Consider the following 26,269-nt stretch of genomic DNA (forward strand, 5'->3'; position numbering starts at 1 on the left):
GTCAGGTGGGAGGGGCCCCAGATGAGACACAGAGGAACAACTCTAAGAGGAGTGACAGGAGGTAACACTGCGTGCAGGAGGTATCTGATTAGAGGTGTGATGTCACAGGGATGGAACACTCCTCTGTCAACCTGCTTGGTCCCTCCTCTGGATCCAGTTCTTCACCCCTTCCCCTGGATCAGGCACTTATTGCGGTCCCGAATTTCACCTCTCCCATCCTGCTAGGACTCTCCTAGTGACATCTAGCTCCAACTCCTCCCCAAGATCCCCTACATTAGATCTGCACAATGCTTATGACAGTAAGATTCTGACATGTTTAAAATCTGGACAATTACATTCCCAACTTTGCATCTGTTAAGGTAGTGTAAATTTTGGTCCAAAATGCAGACCAAGCAGAAGTTTTCTCCATCCTCAATTTTTCCTCTCTCCTGAACCCATCAACAAAACAATTGGGAAACTGACTTAGAAAGAATGAAACAGATAATTTAGACAGAATGAAAGATTATGCTATCTCTTGGCAAAGCTAGTACACTCAGTGTGTAAGAAAAGACAAGTAACTGTTCTTCCAGGGTACTTTGGAAGCATCTCTCTTGATCAAACATAGATACCTGAGTCTGCAGGACACTGATGAGTTGATCCTTTTCTTCTAAAGATGCATCGAACTCTTCCTGAAGATGTTTTTTGGCCTGTTGATCCATCTGGAGTTCCTTAAATAGAACATACATTTTGCAAATATTTCTAATTGATAATAATAAAACCGCTTAATCAGGGGGTTATCCCTACATTGCAAGAAGGGTTCTCAAGCACACTATTCAGACAGGGAGATTTCCTGTAGTGCCCCACAGGGCTCCAGCTTGTCCCCCATTATATTCAATATCTATATGCAACTGCTGTGTGTTAAAATCAGATTTGGAATGAATTGTCACCAATACACAGATAACACCTAAGTCTCTGATTGTTCTACTTTGTTCTATCTGGGAGAGGCAGGTGAAGTACTAAACCCCTGCTTGGAGATAGTGATGGGCTGGATGTGGGCTGAAGAACTGAAAATGAATTCTGCAAAAGCAGAGGTCTGATGTGTTCTAAGGTCTCAAGTCCAGGAAGTTGCCTTTTCTGGACAGGGTTGCACTCCCCTGGAATGATTAGATCTATAGCTTGGGGGCATTCCTGGATCTAGCATTGCCATTGGAGGTTCAGGTTATCTCAGTAGCTAGAAGTGCTTCTTCCAGCTATGTCTAGTTTGCCAGCTATGTCTCCTTTTGGACAGAGATCTTGCCACATACTCCATGCTCTGATAACTTCAAGACTGGATTACTGCTTCTACCTGGGGCTGTCCTTGAAGATGACATGGAAAGTTCAGCTGATCTAAAATATACAACAGCCAGATTACTGGCTGAGGTTCAATTTAGAACTCATATAAAGCAGCTTCTCTGGTTGCCTGTTTCCAGGCCCAATTCAAGGTGTTCACACTAGTGTTTCAAGGCCTAAACAACTCAGTCCCTTAAGTATGGTTGAAGGTCTGGTAAGAAATTGAAATGATGATGTTAGTTAACAACCAATGCCAGAATGACTTTACTATCAACAACTGGTTTTCATTTCGCTATGTTTTTTCTGAATGACCACTGTTCATATTGTAATCATCACTGCAAATTTCTGCATTTATTTCCTTTTGACGTCACTGTTTACAATCCCCTCCCCGATAATGTATATAGGTAATGATTTTCTTGTGACAAATTCTTGACTGCAGCTAGTAAGATTTTTGCTACTCAAACAGTGGAGAAATGTGAAACAGCTCATACTAATTCCTAATGAAGTTCATAGAGCAACAGGGTTGCCAACTTATGAAGCACCCTTTTAACTTTCATTTTAACAGCCCCATGCCACCAACATAGCGAGCCGATGGTAAACACACAAGAGCTAGAAAAAACTAACAACAGCACATGGCTAGGCCAATTTTTTCTGTGGCCAGTTGACAAGACTGTAGAGAAATCTTTTTCAGCATTCCAAAATTGTGATGAACAGAATAGCTAGAAGGTCTAGTTTCTTGCTGTTTCCTCATAAAATGTGAGTGTTTATAGAATGAAATGCTTTGGAGTCTATGCTTAAAAACCATGTTATGATATTAAGTCACTATTTGCAAAATATACACATACCTGAATTAAGACTCCACATGGCAAAAAAGAGGGCCAATTTCTTGTAATCCAAGAAGGGGGATTAAAAGGCATAAATACTGCTGCACAGAACAGCTATACATGCTTCCACAAGGATTGCTGAAAAGAATTGGGGAAGGGCTTGGCAATATCTGAAGACATCTTGTATTTGCCAAGTCATCTCCTAAAATCATTTGTCTTATCGTTGATCTAAACACATCAGCCACCTAAAATTACCCCAGACCAGATTGGTTAACATGTGCACACTTCATGACCTTAGGAGGTCACTGATGCTATGGCAACCTAGTTGAACATAACCAGGCGGAACCCAGTGACATCACTGTGACAGTTTGCATGCAGAATGTGTCATACTAGTTTCAACAGCAGATTATATCCTGAAGTCAACCAATAGCTAGGAATATTGACAACTGCTGTGGTATTCTTTTCTTTGTAGTGACTGATGTCACTGTCCCACTTTAAACACATTGCTCATTATTTTGATTTCTAAATATCCTTAACTATAAATATCTACATTTATTGCAGTTATGTCAAATGATGCTGCAGCTTCACTGGAACAGAGCAAAGTGTTCAGGGAATAGAGAGTCCCCTGCTGTTTTGAGTAAGTGTTCATTTGCTCCCTCAAACAAACAGAAAATCCAAGCTCATTGCAATGTTACCTGATAAAATCAAATAACCAATGTTCATGGACCTTTATTATCTATCTTAGGTATCTACTGTCCATTACACACTCATCAATAACGTAAAGTGACACTAACAATTTTGCAAACACTTTGGAATATGAATTAGCAAAGCTAGCATCAACTTTACTACTTTTATTTCACATTTATTAAGCAGTAACAGAACGCATCGTTCTTTAAGGAATGGTTCTTCAGTTGGTAGAAAGCACAATAGAAAGTGGATTTATTTACATGCATTTGCAAGAAGCAATGCTGCAAATCCTGCAGCACTCACAAGTAATAAAGGTAAAGGGACCCCTGACCATTAGGTCCAGTCGCGAACGACTCTGGGGTTGCAGCGCTCATCTCGCTTTACTGGCCAAGGGAGCCGGCATACAGCTTCCAGTTGATGTGGCCAGCATGACTAAGCCACTTCTGGCGAACCAGAGCAGTGCACAGAAATGCCGTTTACCTTCCCACCGGAGCAGTACCTATTTATCTACTTGCACTTTGACGTGCTTTCAAACTACTAGGCTGGCAGGAGCAGGGACCGAACAACGGGAGCTCACCCCATCGCGGGGATTCGAACCGCCCACCTTCTGATCAGCAAGCCCTAGGCTCTGTGGTTCGTCACAATAAATTAGTGGGCTTTAGTGTACAAAATGATGTGCTAGAACACTTTAACTTCATTAAGCAGTTGCAAACAAATGTTCATACAGTAGAACAGAGATTGGCAACTTAATTTACATAACAGAAAAATGAATAGAAATAGGGAAGCAACTCAAAGATTTCTGGCTTTGCAATATTTGTTAGAATCTGAGGATTGTCTCTCAGCTGATGCTAAGTCTTCCATTCACAAAAAGGAGGAAGAGTTTTTCAGCTCTTGCCCCTTCCCTAGTACACCTCTAGGAAACTGCTTCCCTACCCATTCTGCTGACTGAAAACGTACTGTCAAAATCAGCGACACCACTGGAGATAACCCTAACACTGCAAAGCAGGGGTGGCTAACCCGTGGCCCTTCGGTTGTTGTGGGACTATAACTCCCATCATCCCTGATAACTGGCCATAAAACCAGTATTGGTAGTGGGGAGTAATTAAGGTAATGGTTGTTTAAATGAACATTAATTGTGAAAGTGGCAAGACATACAATCTAGGGAATACATCTGAAGTAACAAGGAAAACATATTTCTAGTTCCCTTTCCTTATGGCCATCTGTCTCCTGGCAATTAATTTGGGAGATCATGTTACAATTTCCCCCTCAAAATGCATAATACTCCAACTAGACTTGGCTAAACAATTGTATATATGACCTTAAATAGACCAGCACTAAACAGTTTTTATATTGCGATACTACCTTTGAAAGCAGTAACTAGATTATTTGCACCTAAAAAAATAAGCTTATTTGAAGCCAGGCCTGCGCTGTTAGATCTACGTATTACTTACCTTATGAAAAATTGACTGTTTTCATATTGATCTATTCAGTGAATGGCCATGGTTTCACTATTTTACACATGTTTTCTATACCAATATCATCAATATTTGATTTGATTTGCTTTTACAAAGTATATATATTAGTTAATATAATATACCAATATTAGTTATTGTTTTGATTGCCTCAATTATTATTCTACTGTGTGTGCTAAATTATTCAGAAAATGTCCATTCACTGAGAATTACTCCTAAGATATTAGAAAAGATATTTGCTTTTCGTAAAATCTTCATAAGGCCTATGCTGACTACGGGAATACTCTTTATTACTGCGCTTTATTACTGTCACATGTAAACTCAATTCTCAGATTTTTTGTTATAAGATTACATGCACAACGGGAATTAAGTATTACCTCCCGCAGTTCACCAATTCTGCGAAGTGCTTTATCCTGACTCTGGCTCAATATTCCCTAAAAACAAACAGAGAAAAGATGATTTTTGAAATATTGAATACATAAAAGCTACATGTGAGTAACAATTTCTGCTTTGCATTGCCACTACAAATCAAGCTCCAGTTCAAGAGCTATATTTCCCCTAAAATACAAATCTGAAATGTCTACACGTAAATTAAGCACGAAGCCGTTTGTACTTCCTTAAACTTAAGGAATTAATTTCCTTATCCCTCCAACATTTCCCTCCTTGGCATTCCTTGCTCCAGTTTAATTTTGTGCTATCTCCTTTAATTCCTGAAGACTGCAAGCTCTGCAAAATATTGTTCCTATTAACAGTGTTCCTAAAACAGACAAGCACATTATTGCAATTCTAATTCCCACTTGTCTTTGTCATCACTGTTCTGCCTCTGGTCAGGAGGTTTTTGTGATGGCCATGATCAGTGGCAAAATAATTTTAGGCCAGAAATAACAGCCTTTAGGGGTGCAGGGAATCTAGTTTTCAGGTAGGCTTACTGGAGCTTGACTGAAGGAGACTCCAGGGAAACGGTCACGTCAGGGGAAAGGAACACTTCTGTGGATTACAACCATATTTAAAGACTCTCTGTTGCATACTGGACACAATTTAAAGTTACACCCTTAAAAGTTTCACCTGGCAAAGAAAAGGCTATAAAAAATGTTCAGGTAATATCCTAAGTCTTTTTTCTTACCTGCAGCTTTTTCTTTTCTCTTTGCACAGCTTGATAGGCAGTGACCAGCTGAAAAGCGTAAAACACAGCTGATAATGAAGAAGTCTATACAAATTGTTTACTGTGAAACCCAATGTACTTTCGCCAGGTCATTGAGCTTTATTGTTTCTCACCCCCTATGAAAATGTTCACCAATACATTTTGAATTTACTATACTATAATACAGTGGTACCTCGGGTTAAGTACTTGATTTGTTCCGGAGGTCAGTTCTTAACCTGAAACTGTTCTTAACCTGAAGCACCACTTTAGCTAATGGGGCCTCCCGCTGCTGCCACGCCGCCGGAGCACAATTTCTGTTCTCATCCTGAAGCAAAGTTCTTAACCCGAGGTACTATTTCTGGGTTAGTGGAGTCTGTAACCTGAAGCGTATGTAACCTGAAGCGTATGTAACCCGAGGTACCACTGTATACATCAAAGCACACTTCAGCCTTAGCTATTGCAGCACAGATATGTGTGTTCCAATTCATGTTATTTTTAAATACAATTCCCAGATAATTGAAATATTTAACTTCTTGTATTAAATATCCTTTGATTATCCATTTTTTTGGGGTTCCCTCTCTTTGTAAATTGCATAATTTTTGTCTTATCATAGTTAATTTTGAGGTTATTAATAGAGCAAAAGTTTGAGAAACTCTTAGATAATATTTTTAAGCCCAAAGAGGAAAGTGAGATAATTACCGCATCATCTGCATAAAGTAATAAAAAAAACTGGGATATTGTTTAAATAAGGGATATTAGTGGTTACATTCTGAAGAAATAATGGGAGGTCAGATAAAAAGAGATCAAATAGGGTAGGGGCCAAGATACAGCCTTCCCTAACTCCTCAGTTATTCAGAATTGGACCTGCAAGTCTACCATCTTTTGAGACTTTAACATATATTTGGTTACTGGAGTGTAAACTTCATCAAAGCACACCCTAAACCTGCTTCAGAGGGTTGAGGAACAGGGAGGGCAAAGGAGGCTGCAGGGTGGGGGGACACCCTAAATTTCTGTTAACAGATGCATGTTTCACCTTCAGTTAGTTCTTCCCACATTAGTTTTTCACATGGCTCACTCAATAACTCAAGCATGTTCCTACCTCTGAGTATTTTCCTCTGTAGCTGCCTAAACTTCGTTCCATCCTGCGCAACCGTTGCAGCAGCTGTTCCTTGGGGAGGCTGTCTACATTTCCGGGCAATTCTTCTGCTTCACTTTCCACATCAGATGGTGGATCAAACATGGGACCAGGAGAATCAAAGTCCAGTTTGTTCAGTGAATCTCTTGAAGAAGTCCGTACTAAAGACTCTTTAGAAGAGGATCGGAACAAAGTTTCCTTTAAGGGGCTTCGAAACAATGATTCCATCGAAGGAACTCGAATCTGAATCTTCTGTGCAAAAGACTGGACATCACTAGGCTGTGAATACACAAGACATTGCCTGAGTTTCTAGACCACATTTTCTTAACACACACCAAACAAAACATACTGGCACACATGTAAAGTGTTACACTGCCAGTATAAATTTACCGGTACTTCCAAAAGTAAATACTTTTCTTTGACGCTTAGGAAGTACAAGTACTCCCATCAGTGTATGAATAAATTTTGATTTATTTATTTATCTAACAAACAGATCATTTCCAGAACTGGTAAAATATAGTTTATATTGAATTGGGCAAGTTTGATGAGACAGTAAAATATAAGAGGCATAAAAATAATGTATTTCCTAAGACACTCTGAAGCTCAAGTATCAAGCTATTTGGCTGCCTCTGCTTTAGTACCAAGACATTACAGACACAAACGAGAAGTTAGTCAATAGCTACAAAATAAAATAAAATATATATTGTGTGCTACATACCTGTGGGGAAGATGGTTCACTTTCATTATTATTAGTGCTGGGTGTTGCTTGCTTAGATACATTCTAAAAGTTGAAAAAAATAAACATTTCAGAAAAAAATTAGAACACAATGTCCTAAGTAGCAATTTTACAGTATATAAATAATACACATGGCAATCTACTTTTTTTTTAGTAAATTAGTACTTTTACTTTGCAACTGCTTATTAAGATGCATTCATGCGAATTGAAACAAGCATATTAACCAGAAAGTCTCCCATAATACAGAAGTACAAAGCAATTGTGCTTACATGAATTAGCCCAACAATGAAAAAGTATAGAGAATTTATCATAAGATGTGTTCCTTATGAAGAATCTCCAAAGCTAATTGACAAGCACAGTTCTGGTCCTGATTCTGAGGTCTCCTGAATGACCAGCAAAATCCCTACACAAAAACATTCTACTTCATACAACTTTGGATTATTATCATTCCCTATACAAGTCTTCAGAGATGGCAGGGCAGAACTAAATGGGGGGAAATAAAGTTTGCTGATAACAACATCAGTCTTATTTACACAAAAATCCCATTAAAATAACTATGAAGATTAGTACTTACACCTTTTGAATGTTGTAATTTCAACCATTTCTTTGGAAAATGCACTTTTAGGGTGAAAAGATGTTCAAAATAAAGCTATTAATGTGATTCCTCTCAAATCCAAACTTATTTTTCAGAGATTATTACAAGTTGCACAGCATTCTTCAGATATAAAATGGTTTACTTACTATAATGAACATTTAGCATAAACTATGCAATGTTTTTAGTAGTTCCTATACTACATTTTGCTTAACCATACTAGCCAAGATCCAAAAAACTATTTTGGGTACGTCCAACGGCTTTTGGAATTTTTTTCATTTATTTGACATCCATCTATCTCACAATTTGCTCTGCAAAGCCTCCTCGGGTTCAACAGTGTTTGATACAAGGCATGGAGGCTGCTATTTACAGAGCACCAGTCCAATGCCCTCTTCTGCTTTAAACTCACTGGGCCCACACATTTAAAAATATTATATTGTCAGAAAAATAAGCAAAACAAAGAGAAATATATTGGGGATTAGAAGCATATTCATTTTAGACCTCTCAGGTCCTTCATCAGAAATGCAGTCCTTGATTATACTGTCTCTACTGTCCTTTTATTACTGAATATTAAACTTTTTCTCCTACTTTCTTGCTTCTAGCCCCACCCCATTTGTCTTTTTCCAGACAAACTACAAGCTGTAGCCAGGGTTTGTTCTTTTATCTGACTGAGGAAAACAGTAGACCTGGGTTTGGATGTGATGCTAAGCCAAACCATGGCTTAATTTTGCGTAGCACAGCAGTAGGAGGACCACAGGAGGAATGGACATGCTGCAATTTCTGCTATAAATACTCACATGCTCACACAATCATGCTCAGTCAGGGTCTGGCTTAGTGTTAAGTGTGAACTAGCCAATGGAAGCAATCCAGTAGGTTGGTCTCCTATCCGAGACTAACAAAAATGAAAGACAGCTATTATCACTAAGATCTGAGAGAAGGATCTGCCTGGAACCACAACACTAAGATCAGAAATAAGCTCCTGCTTGCTCCCACAGCTTGGATTTTGGATCACCGGATGTCACATAACATCAGGTAATTGACAGATGGGCAGCCTCTTCCTTCTGTCAATGTGGTCAGCTGAGGGTGAGTTGGTTCTGGATTCGGCCAGCCAGCTGAATCATCTTTCTTGTACCTGCCTTATCGTGCTGTGTTCTCAAAAAGTGCCAGGGGGATTCTATTATTCAACACTAATTCAAAACTTACCCAGAACATAAAGCAATGAGCAACTCACTGAGGTGTAATCAATGCTCCCCGCTTGCTTCAGGACTTTTGTGCATAAACAACGGCATTCTCATACTGAATCAGTCTGCCCTAAACCAGCTTACTAGTAGATTTGCAAAGGCGACAACAGAGGGGAAGTAAGTGCCACTCCAAACAAGTAGCTCATCTCATCACCAACCACTGCTGGACCCATGTGATTACTTAAAGGTACTTCTCACATACAAATTGTAACTCAATTGAACTGGAAATTAAAATAAGGCCATAATCCTAAACATGCTTACTTAAACAACTCTGTCAAATATAATGGTACTTACATCAGAGAAAATCCATTTAGGTTGGGATACTTATGTAATTTAAGAAATCTAAATATGTGGAACAAACCTCACGGTCACACCCCGTCTGCATGAACTTTGCTTCCTCTGTGGCCCAGCCAATACTTGTTTCCAGTGCCATCCAGGCTGCATAGTTAATTTAGTCCCAGATAGATGCAAGAACTTTAATACAAAAAGGAGCTTACAGATTTCATAGTATCAATGGATGTCCCTGGGAGAACGTAATACAGAGTCTACTTACAATTATAAACATTTTTTAAAAAAATTAAACTGTCTGCTGCAGGTGAAACTAGCTCAACAATGAAAAGGAAAAGCAACTTATGGAAAGCATTTCTCCTCTATTATATATACTTCATTCCAACAGTATGCAAATACTGTGGATGCTATGTCCAAATGCCATCATAGTGCGTTCTTTTAAGCAATTTGAAGTTAAGTTATAAGAAGGCAAGCTGGCCTGAAATACCAAACCTAATTTTGGCCTCATCTGCTTGTTCTAATTGTAAAGGGCACCAACTGAAGATGGTGACATAAGGATTGCAGTGGAATGATTAATTTCCAAGGGAAGTTTCTATTCTCAGTCACCCATCCTTTCTAACAGGGTCAAAAAAGAAAATGGAACAAATTAGCAAAAGGAACCCTTTGTACATCAGGGAGCAACAATTCCATTTCTCATGTTCTTACTCTTCATCCTCCTGCTTGTCCTCATTCTGTAACCTCTCTCTGAGCAAGTGCCAAACATATTCTTCACAGAACTAGAGCTAGAAAATAATTGTTCCTCAATACTCTCAAGGATACCAGGCAAAAAAATTTTTTTATTAAGATCAGGTGTGTTACTATAAAGAAAAAGGAGATGGCAAAGCTTTTTTAAAAATTAAAAGAACCACACACTAAAATTATCACCCATACTACAAAGGTATTTTGTGATTAATGCCTGAAAGCAAAGCAATGTTAATTTATATGTTAAATTAAGCCGATGTTATCATATAACTTGGTTTGCTTAACTCTTGATTAAGCAAAAATATGCCCTGAATTTTAGTGCAGGGTTAGCAATACGGCACTCAGTATGCTTTAGTGAGACTATAAACCAAAAGAAGCGCTGGTTTTCCCCTATAATATCTTCTTGTCCAAGTCAGGGTGTCACTATGAGGGACAGAACAGGGGCAGGGACTCACCACACTTTCACTCTGTGGCTTATGTCGTTTGGTGGGATCCAAAGCAAAGACAGTATACTCAGAAAGAAAAGCAGGCTCTGAGATCATCCCAGCTAGCAGCTGTGTCATTCATTGCAAAAAGCAAGGAAATGAAAAATAAAACATGGTAATAAGGTAAAGGGAAGGAACACAAAAGCATGTTGCAGTTTGAATTCAGAAATGTTTGTGCATAATGCTTACAAAAACTGCAAAAGTATGTATCACTAGCATCAAGGAAAGTTATTAAGTAGGACACACTGAAAGTGGAACAGAGCACTCAAACCAAACCAGCCAAGATGTATGCATTTATACAGACATGAGAGAATAAACAACAGAAACTGATAAGCCTTATTTTAGAAATTTTTAAAATGATAATAATTGTGTATTGTCAAGTATCATCTGCATATTTAAACATCATCTACATACAGTGGTGCCCCGCAAGACGAATGCCTCGCAAGACGAAAAACCCGCAAGACGAAAGGGTTTTTCGGTTTTTGCGTGGCTTCGCTAGACGAATTTCCCTATGGGCTTGCTTCGCAAGAAGAAAGCCCATAGGGAAATCTCCGGGGTTTTTTAGAATGCTGGCGGGCGGCAGCGCTGCCGCCCGCCAGCATTCTAAAAAACCCCGGGACAGCGAATCCTTCGCTGCCGCCCGCCAGCATTTTAAAAAACCTCGGGACAGTGGAGAAGTCCTCTGCTGTCCCGGGGTTTTTTTAAAATGCTGGGGGTGGGTAGAAAAGCCCTTGTCCGCCCCCCCCAGCCTTCAGAAGAGGTCGGGGGACAGACTGTCCCCGGACCTGGTCTGAAGGCAATTTCCATAGGAACGCATTGATTGATTTTCAATGCATTCCTATGGGAAACCGTGCTTCGCAAGACGAAAAACTCGCAAGACGAAAGAACTTGCGGAACGAATTAATTTCGTCTTGCGAGGCACCACTGTATATGTCCATGGTCACAATATTTACAAGTCAATACTTAATGGGGAAAGAGCTTTGGATTAGAGACTACCACAGCAATAGTCTAAATTATGATTCCAAGAATTCACTAATTATCATCCTTGTTTTAGGAATGTATGACGAGCGAAGATCTAATTTTTAACATGCACTACCCAATGTATTTTATTCCACTCCAAATTATTTAAATGAATGATGATAGCAGTATAAGCATATACATATCAACAGCAGAGAAAAGAGGGAATGCCTCACAATAAATTATAATCGCAGGATTTTTCCTTTACTTCTCTAAACTAGTAAAGTAAGTTGTAAACAAACCTTTCAACTATAATATACACAATAACTCAGGAATTATTTTAAAAGTGCATGACAATCGTATAAGTCTGTAAACTAGCTTTAACAAGCTAGTGCACTCCAGATGTGAACTACAACTCGTGCCAGCCTCAGACAGCACATCTGTTTGGGGCAGGTGGTAGCGCAAGGCATCCGAAGACCACCAGGTTGGCAAAGGCTATTCTAAACTACTGTGGCTATGAGCATTAACGCTGAATGCGCTAACAGATTATGTGTGATCATGCTGAATACTAAATTCAGGCTGACCCCTGCTCTGTGCATTATTCGCCAAAAGAAATAATATGTCAAGAAGAATAGTGGCTTGCAGAAAAGATGGCAATGCGTCATATGCCAAATTAATAAAGACTTAACTAAAGTCTGCTTGCCAACTTAATCTGATGGTATCAGACTGCTAGTCACAAAACTGATAAACTGACTCTACTCTAACTAGCAAAAGCTGTCCTTTGCTCTATTCCCTAATAATTATTCAAAATCAAGTGTATGAAAGTAAGGTTTGGCAACTTGACTGTCACTCTACAAATGAACAGGAATAAAAGCAGGATAAACAGCAGCCCATGTAAGAAATGAGGATTCTTCCTCTCAAACTACACACACTGATCAATCCTGAATCTCCCCTATTCTGTTGCATCCTCCCCTCCAGTGGAGGACTGTAAAGAAAAGAGAATTGGGTAAAAATTGATTTGCTCCCTTGTTTCAACACCCTGCTCTGTCCCTCCTCCCTAACTCCTCTAAATGTGAAAACATGACTAAGAAAATGTCAACAGCAAGTGGATTGTACACTTGCACACTCCATTCTTTCCCAGCTTCCATCCTGGCCCCTAAGAAACAGTGTTAATGAAAAATGCCTTTTTCTCCTCTTCACAAGAAATTATTTGTTCAATGGTAAGTAATAAAAAGCCCATAACAGAATTAGTTAATTTCCTTCAGAGTGGTGTGCAATACAGACAGAAATGATAAATATGTACTTGGAATAGTCATCCCCTTGAACAAACTAAAGGTACAAAATTAAACAGAAAACAAGCCCCAGATTGTTTTAGGAGCCCCTATACTTCAACCCCTTAACAATGCAATCCTATTCTCAAGTTTGGGTGCTCATCATCTTGCATTATGTCTCTTCTTCATTCCAGCAGCACATGGGGGTTGACTAGATGACCCTTGAGGTCCCTCCCAACTCTACAAACCTACAATTCTATGATTTGTATGATAGACTTACCCTTTGACGAATATATTTTTAACATGCAATTTTCTGAATGTTTCATAGATTTTCGCTGTACTGTTTCAACTTTTCCCGTGGTTGATCATTTTGGGGTGCACCCTTTTTCAGGCAACAAGTTTCCACCTACCTCTCTGTTGGGAGTTAAAGTGCCTTCATCATTTTGCTCTTCAAGTGAAGATGTTCTACTCCTGGAAGTCGATGGTGAAGATGCAGAGGATCCCTGCAAAAGAAGTAACAGAAATGAAGAACTGCTAGTCCCTACACACAAGCAATCTGACCATATGCAGTGTTACATGCACCCATTAGCTGGGCTACCTGCCACCAAGTTGCAATAACAAGGATTTCAAGATTGTAGGCCATAACCCTGAAACTGGAATGCCAAACAGACCAAAACTAACTGATCAGCAATTTCATTCAAGAGCAACACAGCAAGTAACAATCTAGATGTATGGGCTGGTCACCATCCATCCTGTCAAATATTGCCTATGTACCCGCCTATGCTTTAAATTTTCTTTGGAAGCCTTTCTTCAGATGCCCATGGCTTCAGAGGCAAAGTGAATGGCAATCAGGGACAGGGCCTTCTAGGATTCAGCTTCTGGAATTCTCTCTCCATGATGTAATTTTGGCACCAAGAAAAATACTTTCTCTTTTCTAAAACCTTTCAAAAATCAGTAAATGCTATTTTAATCTGCCATCATTACCTCCTGCAGCTACACTGTTTTATTCTATATTGTTCTGCTCGTGTTTTTTCTTTTTATTCAGTCACCACAAGAGAACTGCTAAAACATGGGGCAGAAATTTACTAAAGAAACACAACATGCAGCAGAATAAAGTGGTTATGCGTTATGCTAGTAGAACTGACTGTACCAGTTCAGACAGCAAGTGGTGATCACATTTTCAATACAATCCTACATGAAAAAAACTCCCTACAAATCAGTACAGTAGCAAAAAGGCCAACACAAATCTCTTCCTGATGAGCTAATCTTCAAGATTGTGGATGAGATTAATCTTTAAGATATGGACATGCATTCAAAAAAAGTATTCTCCACCAGAAACTGATGCAATTTTGTAATCCAGTCTCCCATCTCAGCACTTTAAACACCTCATTATTCTGCATATATAGACCATGTAGTATGCTGCTTAATGTTGCAATGAAAGTTCAATGAACACAAAAACCTAATTAGTACAAATTTGCTCATAACACTCTGTACCAAGTTTAGATGTACAGTACAAGAAAGCCCCGCCAACTACAACTCACCAGTGTTCAAATTACAGAAAGGGAGATTTCCTCACCTTTTGGATACAACCTCTTAACTACTTGAAGGGGGGTTGTGATTTGATGAGAATTCAGGGGTGTCGGGAGCTGAAGCTTGTAGAGTTCAGAGTCCTCTCCCTCCCTCCCACCCCCCACAATAAAGTGATAACTGAGAATTACAGATCACTTGGGGGTAAATGCTCATGTAACCATCCAATACCAACACTATAAGCACACCCATATTTACTCTTTTATGCCTTTGAACTTAATCATGTGAAACATGTCAATCTGCTCCACAAAATCAGTTACAGTTCTGCATATCCTGCTCCACCTTTGCCAGATTCCCAGCAGGGATTGCAGCAACCGGCTCCGCCTCTTTCAAGCACTCACCGCTTCTGCCACCAGAGATTATATCAAAAGACATCCTCCGCAATTGTCTATGTAAAAAGAAATTTCTGTGCATTGGATGTTCTGTCTTTGAAGGGCTTGGGGCTGGAACGAACTCTTTGTACAGCAAAGAACTAACAGAATGAAATATAGTGCTACTAGCTCAGATTTTTAAAATGTAAAAAAAGAAGAAGGTGCAGACAGTGGATGTGCTGCATTTGGTCTTTTAAGGCATGGACTAGGCACAATTATAATTGTAACCAACAGGGCTTTATATACAGTTGAGGGAATTCGGTATGTTTAGCCAGGTGAAGACAAGACTGACAGGAGACTGAATAACCATCTTCAACTATCTAAAGGGCTGTCACACAGAGGATGGAGAAAGCTTGTCTTCTCTGGCTCTGGAGGCTAGGACCCGAACCAATGATATCAAGTTAGAAGAAGGGAAATTCCAACTCAACATCAGGAAGAACTTTCCGACAGTAAGAGCTGTTTGACAGTGGAACAGACTCCCACCAGAGGTGGTAGACTCTCCGTCCTTGGAGGTTTTTAAGCAGCAGTTGGATGGCCAACGATCATGTATGATCTAGTCGAGACTCCTGCATTGCAGGGGGCTAGACTAGATGACCCTTGGGGTCCCTTCCAACTTTACAATTCTATGATTCTCCCCCTCTCTCTCTCTCTCACACACACACACGGACGTATGTCTATACAGATGTTATATGTATATGAATTTGTGTATGTGTATGTAGGTCTCTCTGTGTGTGCATATTTGTGTGTGTATATACTGTACATACACACACAAAAATACACACAGAGAGAGAGAAAGACAGACAGACCCCTTACTACCTGTTAAGTCCAGGCTACAATCCTAAGTAGTATATTCAGGTCCCTCCTGGGGGGACAGGGGGACGGACCCCAACTAAATCCAACTAAAACCGCTGGGATTGCTCAATTGGTAGAGCATGAGGCTTTTAATCTCAGGGCCGTGGGTTCGAGCCCCCCGTCGGGCATGAAGATCCCTGCATCGCAGGGGGCTGGACTAGATGACCCTCGGGGTCCCTTCTAACGCTTCTAAATCCTTCCACCCCACCCCCTACCCCTGGTGTCAGAAACGTTATCAGCTCGGGGTGGGTCACGGAGGCTGCTGTCCTGTGTATGCCGCACCTGCGTGGAAGGAAGTACGGCCGCCCGCACCCAGTAAGGCGAGCGAAGTGCGCGCAGGATCAGGCCGCAGCGGTGAGAGGCAGCCCTCCTCCTCACGCACACCAACATACAAATGCTCATGTTATCCAACACCATCAGTTTATCTTATTCTGCAATTCTTTTTATTATTATTTAAAGCCAGGCAGGGGTCTCGAACTGCCGTTAAGCAATTGGTGAATCTGCAAAGTAACCGCTAGGCTAAGCTGGCCCCCCTATTCTGCAATTATATAGAGAATATAGAGAAAATTATATAGAGAATATAGAGAAAATGTGACATAATGGGAGAGAGTAAATCACCATAAGCCCACCCATATTTACTCTTTTATGTCTTTGAACTTAACCATGTGGAAAGCTAGACGTGTCAATCTGCTCCACAAAACCAGTCGCAGTTCTGCATATCCTGCTCCAAACAAACAAACAAGCAAACAAGTCGCGGCCCCCGCCTCCCTCAAAGGCAGCGGAGGTCGGGAGGGGGCGGGGAGCGCGCTCCCGCTTGACGTCAGGGGCACGCAGGGGGGGGGGAGAGAGAGAGACCCTCTCAGGGCATGAAGAGGAGCCACGCAAGGCCGCCGCCCTCGCCTCACCTGGGCCAGGCCGGAGCCTCGGCCGCCGGGACTCCGCGTCGCCGCCGCCGCCGGCGCCAGCTGCTCCTCGCTGATCTTCTGCTTCAGCTTCTTGAACATGGCAGCGCGGGAAGAGGAGCTCTGGGCCGGGCTGAGGCGAAAGGCGAGGGCGCTCGGCCTCTTCCAGGGCCCAGGTGGGGTCGGCCCAGGCCGGTAACGTCTTTCCCCCTCGGGTTTACCTCACGGCCGCTGCTCCTCCCTCTCCCCCCCCCCGCTCAAGGCGGCGCGAGGTGGCGGAGGAGGAGGGGCGTAATGGCCGCTGACGCCGCTTTCGCTGACCCTGCTGCCCACCCCCGCCCCTTCGCTGGGCTCCCTCCGGCGGCAGGTGAGTAAGCAGGGCCAGCGCGCATGCGCGGCCGACGTGGTTCCGAAAGCGTAATGGGGAGGGGGAGGGTGGAGTGGCTACGGCGAAGGGCGAGGCCCAAATTTCCTCCGGGCGACGTGACAGTTCGATTCGCCTCGGCCGCCGTAAGGTTTGGCAGCTCGGAAGTGGAATTCCGGCAGGTGGAATGGGGCCTGATCCGGACTTTCCCTTACGCCTGATGCATGGGGAGGGATGCTCAGCGCCTGCCATCATGCAGGACAACAGTGGCACATGGCTTGGGAAGAGAAAGGAGTTTGATACGGAATGCATTTGGTGTGGGGTGTTTGGGAGAGCGGCAGCCAAACCTAACAGACGCGTATTCTTGCTGCCTAACATGAGAAAGGGGCTAAGTCCACGTGTAGGGAAGTTGTTAATGTTTGGTGCTTTCCTGTGTTTGATGCTGGAAGCCGCCCAGAGTGGCAGGGGCAACAGTCAGATGGGCGGCATATAAATAAATACCATTATTATTATTATTATCATCAATATTTATTACGGTCCAGAGACCCAACAAATCGTTGTTGTTATTATTATTATTCTCACACCATAAACAATGCAATTGGTAGAGAGGGATCTAAGGTATAAATAATAAATTATTATTATTATTATAAAGATAAAGGGACCCCTGACCGTTAGGTCCAGTCGCAGACTCTGGGGTTGCGGCGCTCATCTCGCTTTATTGGCCGAGGGAGCTGGCGGCGTACAGCTTCTGGGTCATGTGGCCAGCCTGACTAAGCCGCTTCTGGTGAACCAAAGCAGCGCACGGAAACGCTGTTTACCTTCCCACCAGAGTGGTACCTATTTATCTACGGTGGTACCTCTGGTTGCAAACGGGATCCGTTCTGGAGCCCCGTTCGCAACATGAGCAGAACGCAACCAGCCCGTGCGTGGGTCGCGTTTTGCCACTTCCGCGCATGCACATGACGTCATTTTGAGTATCTGCGCGAGCGGCGAAACCCGGAAGCAACCCATTCTGTTACTTCTGGGTTATTGCGGGACACAACCTGAAAAGATTTAACCTGAAGCAAACGCAACAAGACCGTACTTGGACTTTGACGTGCTTTCGAAGTGCTAGGTGGGCAGGAGCTGGGACCGAACAACAGGAGCTCACCCCGTCACGGGGATTGGCAACCTTCTGATCGGCAAGCCCTAGGCTCTGTGGTTTAGACCACAGCACCACCCGCATCCCTAGAGAGGGATCTGCGTGATGCCATTTCCTCAAAGGAGCATATTTTACTTCCCATTCCTCTCAGTGTTCAAAATTCCAGACGCTCCAAGTGTCTCTATTTTCCAGGGACGCCCCTGATTTATAGAAGCCGTCCGGGTTTCTGATTTGATCCCGGAATGTCACGCTTTTTCTTATGATGTCCCTATTTTCATAGGAGAAATGTTGGAAGGTATGGAGTTATCTGACTCCTGAGCCGTCTGAAGGCAATCCGGTATAGGGAAGGTTTTTTAATGTTTAATTATGTTATTGTATATGTTGGAAGCTGCCCAGAGTGGCTGGGTCAACCCAGTAAGATGTGTGGGATATAAATAATAAAATTACCATTATGGAATGGGATGTCCCTATTTTCATTGGAGAAATGTTGGAGGGTATGAAATACTCCAGGTGTGTTTTGCGACTGTGAATGGTCCACTTGCAACCAAATGGAGATGTCCTGTTGCCTGACATCTCCACCATTTGGCTGGTTTGCAGGAAAGTTTTCTGTTTCCATGCCACCAGCACAGCAGCAAAATTGGTGAGAGGCAGCGCCTCTCTCCTGGGGGAAGCTTCTTTGATAAGATTTTGGGCCTAGGTAGGGCTCTGCAGTATTGAAATGAATAATAATAATAAAATTCATTGCAAAAAATAATTCCAACTAGACATTCCATTGTGGTGACACAAATTGCCAGTTGACAAACCAGCTGTTACATTCGGGAAAGTGAGACCATATCTCAAGTGTTGCTTAAACTTCATTTAGAAAACCTTGCACACACAGAGACACCATGTATTCTGTGGTAGTCTACTAGAATGTATATCCCCAAATTCACAAAGAATAAAACTTCAACAAAAGTTTTTATTTCCCCTATCATCATTTCAGATACAATACCTGCTTTAGTTAGCATCTATATTTGTTTTTAAAGTGATAATTTACTTTTTCGGGCATAATATCTGTGCATAGTATAGTACCTCAATAACAACAACTCATCTTTCTAGCAAAAACCTGCTCATGTCTATGGTATTAACCACTGTTAATTGGTTTGTGGGGTTTCTTGTTGTCTTCTCTTGGGTCCAGATTCATCTTGCCTATTTGTGTAAGCAGAAAAAGTGAGGTATCATTTGAAATCCTTTTCTCTCTCTTTTTTAAAATTTTTATTCATATTGCACATATATACAGGAAAAACATAAACAAAAAATCCACCACATACCTTATACAAATTATATCCACTTCACAAATCATAAATAAATCCTTTTCTCTGATGAGCATGACAGTGTCAATCATGAAATGCTGAAAACATACAGATGGATGTTCAAACAAATATTTTTTTAAAAACAACACATTAATGCCAATATGTAGCTCTCACAAAATGAAAATATTAGCTGTCATATGAAAGAAGTTACAGTGGTGCCCCGCAAGACGAATGCCTCGCAAGACGAAAAACCCGCAAGACGAAAGGGTTTTTCGGTTTTTGCGACGCTTCGCTAGACGATTTTCCCTATGGGCTTGCATCGCAAGACGAAAGCCCATAGGGAAATCTCGGGGACCTTTTTTTAAATGCTGGCGGTGGGGAGCAAAGCCTTCCCCCCCCCCTCCGGACTTCAGAAGAGGTCCAGGAAGGCCGGCGGGGGCGAAAGGCTTTGCTCCCCACCGCCAGCATTTTAAAAGCGGTCCGGGATAGCAGGGAAGCGCTTCCCGCTATCCCGGACGGCTTTTGAAGGCAGGCAGGGGGGGCAAAGACTTTTGCCCCCCCTGCCTGCCTAACCGGGGGCTTTTAAATCGCCCCGGGACTGTCCGGGGCGATTTAAAAGCCCCCGGACGGCTTTTGAAGCCTCCCCCCGCCGCCCGGCTTCGGGGCATCGTCCCGATGCCGGGCGGTGGGGCAGGAACGCCTCCCCCATCCGCCCGGCATCGGAACGATGTCCCGAAGCCGGGCGGCCGGGCGGGAAAGCCTCCCCCCGCCGCCCGGCTTCGGGGCATCGTCCCGATGCCGGGAAGTGGGGCAGGAACGCCTCCCCCCGCCGCCCGGCTTCGGGGCATCGTCCCGATGCCGGGCGGTGGGGCAGGAACGCCTCCCCCCGCCGCCCGGCTTCGGGGCATCGTCCCGATGCCGGGCGGTGGGGCAGGAACGCCTCCCCCCGCCGCCCGGCATCGGGGCATCGTCCCGATGCCGGGCGGTGGGGCAGGAACGCCTCCCCCAGCCGCCCGGCATCGGAACGATGTCCCGAAGCCGGGCGGCCGGGCGAGAAAGCCTTTGTCCCCCCTGCCTGCCTTCCCAGGGGCTTTTAAATCGCCCCGGACAGCGGAGAAGTCCTCCGCTGTCCCGGGCGATTTTAAAATGCCGCCCGCCAGAAGAGGTCGGGGGAAGGCGTTTTCCATAGGAACGCATTAATTGATTTTCAATGCATTCCTATGGAAAACCGTGCATCGCAAGACGAAAAACTCGCAAGACGAAGAGACTTGCGGAACGAATTAATTTCGTCTTGCGAGGCACCACTGTATATACATTTAACAGCTATTGCTGCTATTCACCTCCTTCACTCCTGCAAGTTCAGAAATAAATAGTAGTGAATAGTAGATACAGATATCTTAATAAACTAGAGGCTTGAAGGACCGAAGCGTTTTAAGGAGAATACATTTTGCTGGGGCCCAGAGAACCAATGCAGCCAGCCCAGGCTGATACCATGGGGGAAGGATTAAGGGTAAATAGTAAATTCTGCTTCGAGGATATTTATGGAGACTTACGAGGTTTGCTGGGGTCAATTGGATGCATTCTTATTATAAAATGTTTGCACCATAAAAATCAAAACATTAGCAAGATGATAATATTAGAGCCAACCACAAAGTTACAAACTAGACAGCAAACTTGGTAGAAATCCTCTTCAGGCTGGATGTTGTGTTTAAACAAAAATGACAAAAAGGGGGCGTGGTCGAAAAGCCCCAGTTTGAGTCATAATGTAATTTCAGAAATATAGATAATTAATTTCAGAATTAAAATGGAAACTTCGCTTTCATGACGCATGAGAGTGTATGTATGGGATGGGTCTGGAACATGGGCGTAGCCAAGTGAGGGCAGGGAAGGGCAGTTGCTCCCCCCCAAGTAAAACCCCCAAGGGGTCAGCAAACTTTTTCAGCAGTGGGCCGGTCCACTGTTCCTCAGACCTTGTGGTGGGCTGGACTATATTTTTTGAGGGGTGCGGGAATGAACGAATTCCTATGCCCCACAAATAACCCAGAGATGCATTTTAAATAAAAGGACACATTCTACTCATGTAAAAAACACACTGATTCCCAGACCGTTTGCGGATTTAGAAGGCGATTGGGCCAGATTTGGCCCCCAGGCCTTAGTTTGCCTAACCATGAAGTAAGACAATAGAAACACTTAACTAACTGACCAATCATGTCGGTTCTGTCCCCCCACCAACAAAACTCCTGCCCCTCCAAAAAAAATCCTGACTATGCCCATGGTCTGGAAAGATGCTGTAATGGTTCTAGGGGTTGCTCGTGCGTAAATCGGTGCCACACCTGGCTGGGTTGCCTGAGTGAACCCTTTCTGTCCGGACAGCCACTCGCCTGTGGCTGTCTCAATCGCTGGCAGAATCCATCAGTGGGCGTTTCTTGAACTTCTTCCAGCAAAGAAGTTCTTTGACGCCAAGTCTCCTCCTACTCTCCCTGCGCGGAAGCCTTCTGCGCAGGGAGGGTGTGGGCAGCGGAGGACCCATGCTCTCCCTGCTGGTGTCCGGCGAGGAGTCCTGGAGCCCCCTCGCCGATTCCCCCATCTGCCCCCCTTCTCCACTGGTGCTACGCTGATTTCCTTCCCCAGCAGATGGGCTGCCTCTCTCCCTACTGGGACCCTCTCCGGCATCCCTCTGGAGCCTTCCCTCCGCCTCTGGCTCCGATGGCAGTTCCCTGACAGATGCCAATGCTACAAGTTTGTACTGGACCACCCAAAGAAATGCTTGTTTCCTGCAGCCTTACTGTGATTTGCCTTTGTCTGAAGGATTCTCCTTGTACATGTTTCTTAGCATTTCTAATCTACATGGTGAATGTGAGCACAGAAAAAGGGACAACAGTTGCTCCAGAGTCAAAATGGACAGGTATGCTCATGCCCTCTTCAGATAGAACCCAACCAGGTATTCTCATGCAGTTTTAGCAGCTGCATTAGAGAAGCTGTAACCGTGCATGCAAGACTACACACCTTTTGCCTAGAAGGCAGTTTGATGGGATTGCCACACACACAACATTTACAGGAAAGCGCACTATACACATGCAGCTACTTGATATATTGTGGAGCTTGCTCCACCCTGTGTAAATGTAACCAGTAGCTGTGGCCAGCCCTGACACCAAGTCATTTATAGTGTGTACTATAAGTATGTACATAAGAGCAACATTTGTTTAATGAACAATGTAAGGAGCAGTCCTTAAACCAAGGATGGGGAAGTTGTGGTCCTCCAGATGTTGTTAGGCTCTGGCTTGCATCATCCCTGTCCAACATCTGGAGAGCCAGCCACAGATTCCCCTTCCATGCATTAAATATTTACAGTTAAGTGGCAATAAGGAAACAGAAATATTGTCATACAGAGCCTAAAAACAACTGTGTAAGTGACTTCAGGTAACACAGACCAGTTTTGTTTTTAAAATAAAGTAAGACTGTCAAGCAACCTGAAAGATCTTTTTCTTTTTATCCTCTGAAATGTTTGCTCAGTCTGAGCAGATCCTGACTCTCCAATTTAGAAGCAGGAATTCTGCCATAATCCCTTCAAGCCAGAGCACCAGATTGTACAAGTATTGCACAATAAATTAGACTTCATGGTGTTGTTTTTCTTCTCCATCCTCATCACTGGAGCTTTCTGTACATTATTCATTTCATTCCAAAGCTAATTTCCTCATTCAAAATATATACGGTATTCTCAATAAGTTTACATTTGTGTACTGCAGGTTCAAAGGCTTCATACATGCAAAGTTTTAATGCCATCTCTAGGTGAATGGCTAAGCCGCAAACGAAATTTTCTTTAGAATAATACTACAAGAAACACTTCTTCCGGCATTTTTCTAGCAAGTAGCTTTTAAAAACAATATATAGAAGGCCTCCTGCTAGCCTGAATCTGATGCTGAAACAATGGGTGACAGCTTTCTGAGTCAAGAGACTCACTCCCTGGGAAAGTGGCATATATTATTCATGCAATTCTCAGTATAGCTTTTCAGATGCACAATTACAGTGACCCACGGGAAAGGTACAGATTTGACAGCAACTCATTCTTCAGCAACCTGTCCAACACAAATAGGAGCAAGCTAAAAAAAAATGAGCAGCATTCCCAAATACAGTGGTACCTTAGGTTACATACGCTTCAGGTTACATACGTTTCAGGTTACAGACTCCACTAACCCAGAAATAGTGCTTCAGTTTAAGAACTTTGCTTCAGGATGTGAACAGAAATCATGCTCCAGTGGCGCAGCAGCAGCAGCAGCAGGCCCCATTAGCTAAAGTGGTGCTTCAGGTTAAGAACAGTTTCAGGTTAAGAACGGACCCCCGGAACAAATTAAGTACTTAACCTGAGGTACCACTGTACAACCGTTCTTCACGCTAAGAAATCAATCTAAAAAGATAATCTTCCTTTAAAAAGGGTCTTCAGGTATGGAGGCCACACATTTCAGTAGATGAGCCTGTTCTCTTTTGGGGACAATTTTACAAGACACACTTATCTAATTCTATTAAATATCAGGCATAGGCAAACTCGGCCCTCCAGATGTTTTGGGACTACAACTCCCATCATCCCTGACCACTGGTCCTATTAGCTAGGGATGATGGGAGTTGCAGTCCCAAAACATCTGGAGGGCCCAGTTTGCCTATGCCTGTGTTAGGTTCTGATCAGGTCCTTAGAAGTGAGTAGCTTTGTTTTTGTTTTTACAACTAAAGGGTATTTTTTTCTTTTTGTATGCTCAAGGTTATAGGACTGGTGCTGTTAGTGACAATGACCACTAGATGGCACTGTGTGAGTGTTTTCAGCAATGATTCAGCTTCAGCTCCATCTGATAGATGGAGTCTTTTGTAAATTAGAAAGACTTAGCTTCTTGGGATGTTTGCTGCAGCATATGATCCTTCATGTAATAAATAAAGGGAGGATGTCTGCATTGCAGAGGGTAGACTAGATGACTCTTAGGATACCTTCCAACTCTACCATTCTATGACCATCATGGTCATATCGACTGCAGAAAAAAAAATATACACGCTAATGCAATATTTAAAGTAACGTATCTCAGCCACCAACTTTTCAGGGGCTGGAAACAACCTGTCCAGACATGAGGTAGGAGCAGCTCATGGCCTGATTTCGTCTTCTGGTGCTACAGGCAGTTTTGTAGGTTATTGCCCCTCACTGTATTGTTAACATCAGTATATCATTTCTGAGTTCGGGCTCATTGGGAGAGGAAGGGATGGAAAGACTAGCTAGATCACATTTCCATGTGGTTGCATTCTAACTCATTACCCATATAAGCTGCTCATGATTTTTAGTGGGGAGAGCAGGAAGAGAGGGAGTTGGAAAATGCATGAACAAATAATTCAGCAGTCTTAAACCCTCTATACTGCTTAGTCCACCCACCCCGCCATCTCCAGGTTACCAAACACATATGATTATTCCTTAAAGGTAAATGGAACCCTGACCGTTAGGTCCAGTCGTGGACAACTCTGGGGTTGCGGCGTTCATCTCGCTTTATTGGCCGAGGGAGCTGGCGTACAGCTTCTGGGTCATGTGGCCAGCATGACTAAGCCGCTTCTGGCGAACCAGAGCAGCGCACGGAAACGCCGTTTACCTTCCCGCCAGAGTGGTACCTATTTATCTACTTGTCGAACTGCTAGGTTGACATGAGCAGGGACCGAGCAACGGAAGCTCACCCTGACGCGGGGATTCGAACTGTTGAACTTCTGATCAGCAAACCCTAGGCTCAGTGGTTTAACCCACAGCGCCACCCGCATCCCATGATTATTCCTTAGGAGCATATTATTATTATTATTATTATTATTATTAATTGTATTTATATTCCACCCTATACCCAGAGGTCTAGGGCGGTTCACAGAAAAAAATCAAAATATAAAACCGCAAAATATATAATAAAAATAAAAACAACCCAATTACACGTCCCCAAAAAACCCCACATTTTAAACCACATCTTATTCTCAGAGGGTTCATCTTAAGTCACCACTGTGGGACCAGCAACACGCAAGCAGGAGGTATCAGCAAGCTTGAGGGAACCCCAACATTTGCAGAAGTAAAAAAGAAATCTTATGGGGAAAACCCTAATGCAAGGGGAGGACCAAAAAACAGCCCAATGAGGACTGAACCAAAACAAGCAAACTTGTGGGGGGGAATGGATGAAGCATCCTAGAAAAGGGTATGGCTAGCTAGGCACTTGAACAGGAACACTACATACTGAAACACGTTACAGCAGGTCCTGCTTATTCTGAAGATGTCAAAAGTCCAGGCTTTAAAATATTGTAGAAAGGTGTTGCCGTTTCCTGGTGAAATACCTTCGTGCCCGTGACTAAAGCTCAACTAAGGTATGTAGCAGGGATTAGGAGCCTGTGTCCCTATAGATGTTGTTATTATTTATTAAATTTATATACCGCCCTACATCCAGAGACCACAGAGCAGTTTACGACATAGGACACCTACCAGAAGATATTGCTGGACTCCAGCTTTCATCAACACCATCCAAGGTGGCCAATAGTTAGGGATGGTTTTATTTTTTAAAAAAATTAATTACATTTATATGGCACTTTTTCTTCCAAGGATCTCAGGGTGGTGTATATGGTTCTCCCAGGTCCATTCCCACAACAACCCTGTGAGGTGGGTTAGGCTAAGAGACGGTGACTGGCCCAAGGTCACCCAGTGAGCTTCATGGCTGAATAGGATTCGAACCCTGCTCCGTCAGGTCCTAGTCCAACACTCTTAACCACTACACCACACTGGCTCTCCACATGGATGGGAGCTTTAGGGCAGCAGCATCTGGAAGATCTGCCCCAGTCTAAAGTCTGAAGTACTGGGGAGGCAGCCCTAAAATAAAGAAAAGAAATAAT

General features: G+C 43.0%; 1 protein-coding gene and 1 long non-coding RNA gene across 6 annotated transcripts in view; one reads left to right on the forward strand and one right to left on the reverse strand.

Annotated features, from left to right (window-relative positions):
- The window catches only part of GOLGA4 (golgin A4), a 52,923-nt gene extending 35,997 nt beyond the window's left edge, over positions 1-16,926 (reverse strand). For 2 of the 5 annotated variants that reach the window (XM_081930968.1, XM_081930965.1), the window contains exons 1-8: positions 16,594-16,926; positions 13,289-13,381; positions 10,621-10,719; positions 7,286-7,348; positions 6,532-6,846; positions 5,415-5,462; positions 4,669-4,725; positions 609-707 (exon numbers count right to left, since the gene is read on the reverse strand). In XM_081930968.1, the coding sequence (XP_081787094.1) occupies positions 609-707; positions 4,669-4,725; positions 5,415-5,462; positions 6,532-6,846; positions 7,286-7,348; positions 10,621-10,719; positions 13,289-13,381; positions 16,594-16,692 (873 nt within the window). In that variant the 5' untranslated portion in view covers positions 16,693-16,926. Of the gene's footprint in view, positions 1-608; positions 708-2,153; positions 2,390-4,668; positions 4,726-5,414; positions 5,463-6,531; positions 6,847-7,285; positions 7,349-10,620; positions 10,720-13,288; positions 13,382-16,593 lie in introns of those variants that run through there. The other 3 variants (XM_081930966.1, XM_081930967.1, XM_081930969.1) reach the window with 3 other exon arrangements.
- LOC309380949 lies at positions 2,521-6,677 on the forward strand. Its single transcript, XR_014173212.1, has 4 exons — positions 2,521-2,769; positions 4,624-4,782; positions 5,444-5,541; positions 6,554-6,677. It is a non-coding gene; the product is annotated as an uncharacterized lncRNA (long non-coding RNA).
- Positions 16,927-26,269: the final 9,343 nt, after the last annotated feature.

Source organism: Podarcis melisellensis (assembly GCF_964234715.1).
Source record: "Podarcis melisellensis genome assembly, chromosome: 12".
Classification (NCBI taxonomy): Eukaryota; Metazoa; Chordata; class Lepidosauria; order Squamata; family Lacertidae; genus Podarcis; species Podarcis melisellensis.